At 39.8% G+C, this 5,177-nt stretch overlaps 1 protein-coding gene across 1 annotated transcript; it reads right to left on the reverse strand.

The window, feature by feature from the left end:
- Nucleotides 1-130: 130 nt before the first annotated feature.
- LOC136539841 (villin-2-like) lies at nt 131-4,965 on the reverse strand. The gene is made up of 15 exons (XM_066531831.1): nt 4,748-4,965; nt 4,352-4,504; nt 4,121-4,220; nt 3,962-4,027; nt 3,629-3,865; nt 3,363-3,540; nt 3,141-3,273; nt 2,436-2,595; nt 2,204-2,360; nt 2,027-2,130; nt 1,778-1,936; nt 1,327-1,395; nt 1,174-1,242; nt 881-1,018; nt 131-360 (listed from the first exon to the last, which is right to left on the reverse strand). The coding sequence occupies exons 2-15, from the start codon at nt 4,405-4,407 to the stop codon at nt 160-162; spliced, it is 1,827 nt and encodes a 608-aa protein (XP_066387928.1). The 5' UTR covers nt 4,408-4,504; nt 4,748-4,965; the 3' UTR covers nt 131-159.
- Between the last annotated feature and the right edge of the window lie 212 nt (nt 4,966-5,177).

Below are 5,177 nucleotides of genomic sequence, written 5' to 3' on the forward strand. Positions count from 1 at the left end.
TTCATTGCTTTCTTTCCTTGATACATCTCCCTTTATACAGAGAGGATTATTGCCCCCCTAAGAAGGCTCAATCAAATCCTAACAAATCATATCCAATCCTGTCTCTAATTGACCAAAATCTAATCCTATCTCTAATTAATATTATGGGCCCCTGGCCCCCTAGCTGATGCCCCATAACAAGGTTACCATGCATGAAAAGGAATTATCAAAATTGGTTTCATTGTTCCATACCTTCAGAAATTCAGCAACTTTAGCAGCCCACTGTTGTTGTTCAAAAGAACTTGAATTTCCATTCCATAAAAACATCGAGTTTTTAGTTTGCAAAACAAAACAATCCGTGGAACTCAAGGATGTTGGGACCTAGAAAGTCAAATAACAATTAGTTCAAGGGAGCAAAAGGTTGGACTCTTTTAAGTTATTTACAGTGCAGTTTTGTATTAGCTATACAAACAAGGATAAAGCTTTTTTTTCATGCATGTACTCTTTAATTAAGTCTGTTGGCCAAGAAAAAAAACATTTAAAAAAAAAAAGAGAGAGCATGATGGTATGCAGGCCATAATGAGAACATAGTGATTCCATCCAGCATTAGTTCCATACTTCATTTCCCCATAGCTTAGGATTTTGAGCAAACTCATAGATGCATAAGACTTGATATGCTATAAGAGCAAAAGTTCTTGATCTCGAGATTTAGTAAAATGAACGCTAATCTAGAAAATTGCTATGGCCCATTTTTAATATACACCACAGGTAATGGATGATAGGCATGACGGATATTGCTTAAGGATTATTGCCTACTTTTTCTCATTAACTTAAAATGTTTAGGATGCTTATGTGAATGGAAGTCAATATATTTATAAGAACATGTAGAGGTAAGAAATACCGCATCAACTTGAAGTGTTTTATTGTTATGAACTGCTGTTCCAGAAATTCGAATGAGAGCAACGCCATCAGCACAATATGTTTCATCTTTCAGACCCTTCTCTTCTACAAATTTCTTATAACCAGAGCTAGTACCACCCTGCATGATTTGAAAAATACACTCTGGTAATTTCTGGAGTAATGTTACAAAACATTTTTCATTTCTATAGAATGCTCCAATATGAGTTCTTTGTAGACCAGCACACATTTATCATTAACTCACTATACATGACATAATCACAGTGAGCATCATACCTTAAGAATAACCATTGGTTGGAAAAGAGCAACAAATTGTGGTGGCTCTTTTCCTTGATAAATACGACCCTACAATAACACAAATAAGATACGAAACTCATCCAGAGGAAATATTTTATGCATAATAAAAAATCCAAAATGTGAATACATTACCAGGACAGGTCTTCCTTTCAAAGAATTCCAAGTTGTATTAGCTATTTGAAAAGCCGCATCTTGATCTTCCTACGTTAAATAAACAAAGAGTAACTTCATATATATATCACAGCACAGTTGCATGGGCACTGGGTCCACCATGAACCCTTGTATATATGTTAAGTACATCAAGGCTCATATAGTCATATATTAATTATAGGACACACAAATGTGTAAGGACCATCATTATTTTAAACAAACGTGTGCAATAATAGCTTCTATTTGGATGTGAGAAGAATTCATGACAAACAGCTTTACAAAAAATATTAATAAGAAGGTTTCAGTTGACAGTGTGACTATGACAAGCAAAATAATAAAAATGCATTCCAATAATGGGGGTTGACGGAAGATGCAAAACAAGAAAGTTCAGTGCACTACATCTTAAGCATGTTTATATTTAAATGACAATTACCTGTACACTATTTTTCCCAATCCAATAAGTTAGATAGAACTCTTCTTTTTTGTCAGCAGAATGATAAGTGTAGAGAACAACATAACAGTCTCCACTGTAGAATTTTCCAAGTTCTTCCTTTGGAAGAGCAGTCTTCACACTGCCATTAATACACCAAACCTGAAATATGCACAGCTTGCTTGTGGTTTCATTTCTACATTGCATTGACTATTGTACTTGGTAGGAAAAAGTGACTAAGTTCAGCAAAACCTCAAGCTTTCCACCGCCATCTAGCAAAGGAGGAACTTCATCATTTACTGGCACACTAGTTTTTGTGATTCCTTTGACATCGACACCCTTCTGCTTCAAGAGTGCTGATAAAACATAGATGTTAACAATGAATGACAAAAGGTCAATTGTTTAAATACCAATAAATAAATATTGTACCTGTAACTTTCCCTCGGCCTTCCTCTGTGCTGGCACTCCCTGCCGTGCTACTTACTGGCCATGACTCAAACTTAGACTTGAATGTATGATTCTCATAACCTTGAATCACTTGAGTTATTCTTGTTGTCTTTGGTCTATTTTCTTTAATAATGAATTTCTACAGGAGGTAAATTTTAGATAGGATATATTTTGAACAAGGCAACAAAACAATTAAGTTGGGCTGTAGTTTTACCTCAACTGCCGCACTGGCAGCTTTCCTGTCTTCTACCTGTGTTACCCGACCAACCCACACAAATAGCTCAGCCCCACAGTCAAGTAAAAAGCATTTGGTGTTCTCCAGAATTGATTTTGTAAGAGCAGTGTCTTCTAACTTCAGTTGACCGTTAGCGATACTGCAAATATAACAATTAACAGTACACAATAAAACTATTCGATTATTAAAAATAAAGAAGAGCAGCTGAAGAATAGTGAGGTGAACACATATAGCACACATACACAGGCCAGTCACACCTGAAGATAAAGTAATGGGCTTTGTGAACCAAGCAGAGTCTTGAATTATGCTGCACAACGGTAAAGTTCTACGACCTATAAGCACTAGCAAACCAACTAACTAATCTGTACTGAATTGCCAAAAAGAATTCATTTGTAATCAGGAAAGGAACTTCTGTAGAAGTGAGCTGTGAATTCAGCAGAACATATTGAATTACTAATTTTGATTCTAGAATTAAAAAAATGTGTTTATCAGAAAGTTGCAAGTGGTGACTGTCACCCATGCACAACTTTAAAAAAATCAGAAGAGTATAAGTGTGTGAATGCTAGAACAGGTACGGTGAGCCAGCATAAAAACCAGGCCACTCTTAGGGGTTAAGAACAAGTGTCGATAATTAAAATCAGAAGATCAAATATAACTAACTGTACACTCATAAAAAGGACATACCTGAAAAGCTTTGGTGGTGTAGTTTCAAGAACAACATCATCATCACTTATTGTTTTTTTCCCTATTGGCGCAAAACCTCCAAAAAGGACCCAGAATTCTCCTGAATCTGATTCTGCTTGCAATTTCCCATCATCTATTGTTAACGCAAAAAAGGTATATAAGTGTGTGAACTTGCTGACGTTTTACATGTATGAAATGAAATTTGTATCATTCTCATCTCACCTACAATTGCAACAGCACACACTCCGTCATGGTATTTCTCCTTTAAATGTTGGATCACTTCCAACGCCTTGGCTCTTTCTTGAATGTTGGAGTTTGCACCATTGAATTGAAATATTTTATTTTCAGTATCCAAGATAAAGACATCATCATGGTTCAATGATGAACGAGCAAAGGGAACCTGAGTAAAGAAGTCATCATTAGGATATTGACTTAAATCGTTCATGAAACATATAGGAAGGAAGCAAGGAGGTGGAACACCAATGCACCTCTTTGACTCTGATAGCTCTCTTCCCTTTGCAAATATATAGCCGTATTTCAAACTTGTCCACTTCTGGCTTCTTAAACCCAGAAGCAAAACCACCCTCCATGGGTATGATGCAAGGTTTAAAATACGAAAGGAATTTATCAGACTCGTAGCATTGTGGTTCCCTGTGCTGTACCGCACGACCCCCGAGCATGCTGTCAAGTTCAACCGTCTTAATCGCGGCAGTTCCAGCTTCATCCTGCGTAGCAACAACAGCATTTTCGAGAACTGGGCGTATGAGATGTCATTTGCAGCTAGCATAGAGAAATCTGAGGTGGTGGTACAGAAAATCTACCTGGCTAGAATCTTTGCCGATCCAGAAATGGATGTCAAAAATATAAGCACCTCCTTTACAGGTCGTCTAAAAAAAGGGACAGATGCATTATTAAAAATACAATTTGTGTAGGGAAATAGAATGATGCCTTCTAGTAAAAGGAAGCGTTAAAAGTATTACCTGCAGAACTATATATGAATCTCCACAGTAGAATTTGCCATAATCTGATTTTGGCAAAGCGACTGGCTTGAAATCCTCGATCCTCCATATTTCTGTTCCTCTGTGTTTAAGTTAAGGGCCACATATACCCAACATATATAAAGAGAACAGAGAAGCCTTGCGTGGAATGGGAAAAAAACAGCTAAAATAAGGTGGCAGCCTGCTTTGAAGTCATCTAAGTAGCAAGGATACGGTTTATGGCCAGCTCCTTGAAATGCAGGCTCAAGCACCACTTTTGCATTCGACATTGTGCAGGAATATATGTATATATATATGTTACTTGGACACCACAGAGAGGCTCCCCGCCACCCGACAACAGTCAACAGAACACTAGAAACTCATGTGCTGCAAGAGCGCACAGAAGAGATTTTAAACCATCATCATGAGGAACAAAAGAAACAAAAACTTTCTGATCGCATCGCAATCGCAATCACGCATCCACGGCAAGGGCAGATCAACCCAACCGCGGGCTCGTGAGATCCTACAAACTAATCAAGCGCGCGATCGGAACAAGGGAGGGCGGAGGGAAAAGGAAATGCAGAACCGTGGGGGGTCATATCAGGAGGCCGTCCATCGAGCTAGCGGTACCTGCTGCTAGATGCGTAACGCCGATCGCCGATCGATCGATGGAAGCCTCGAGCCAGAGAGAGGGGGCCGGAGGTGGCAGGAGAGAGGCGACGGGAAGGGGACGATCTCGCTGTGTCTCCGAACCGACGTAGGAATGGAACGGATTGGATGGATGGGTGGATGTCACTGCGCGACGCCGCGGCTTTTGCGGCTGCCTGATTTTAGAATGGCCCCCTATTTTTACGCGCGGGCGGTATCGGTAGGAAACTAGGAGAGGCCGGGGCGATCGAAACAGGCTACCATGCACGGACCACGCACCTACGCCGGCCGGCCGGGGCAGCACTAGTGGCATTGCTATGCTCGGCCAGAGGTACGGCCGCCGGTGACTGACAAGATTCTTGTAGCGCCGCATGGTGATGACTGATGAGAGCTAGCTAGGCCGGCCATCAGG

The sequence above is a fragment of the Miscanthus floridulus genome, chromosome 2 (assembly GCF_019320115.1).
Source record: "Miscanthus floridulus cultivar M001 chromosome 2, ASM1932011v1, whole genome shotgun sequence".
Lineage (NCBI taxonomy): Eukaryota > Viridiplantae > Streptophyta > Magnoliopsida > Poales > Poaceae > Miscanthus > Miscanthus floridulus.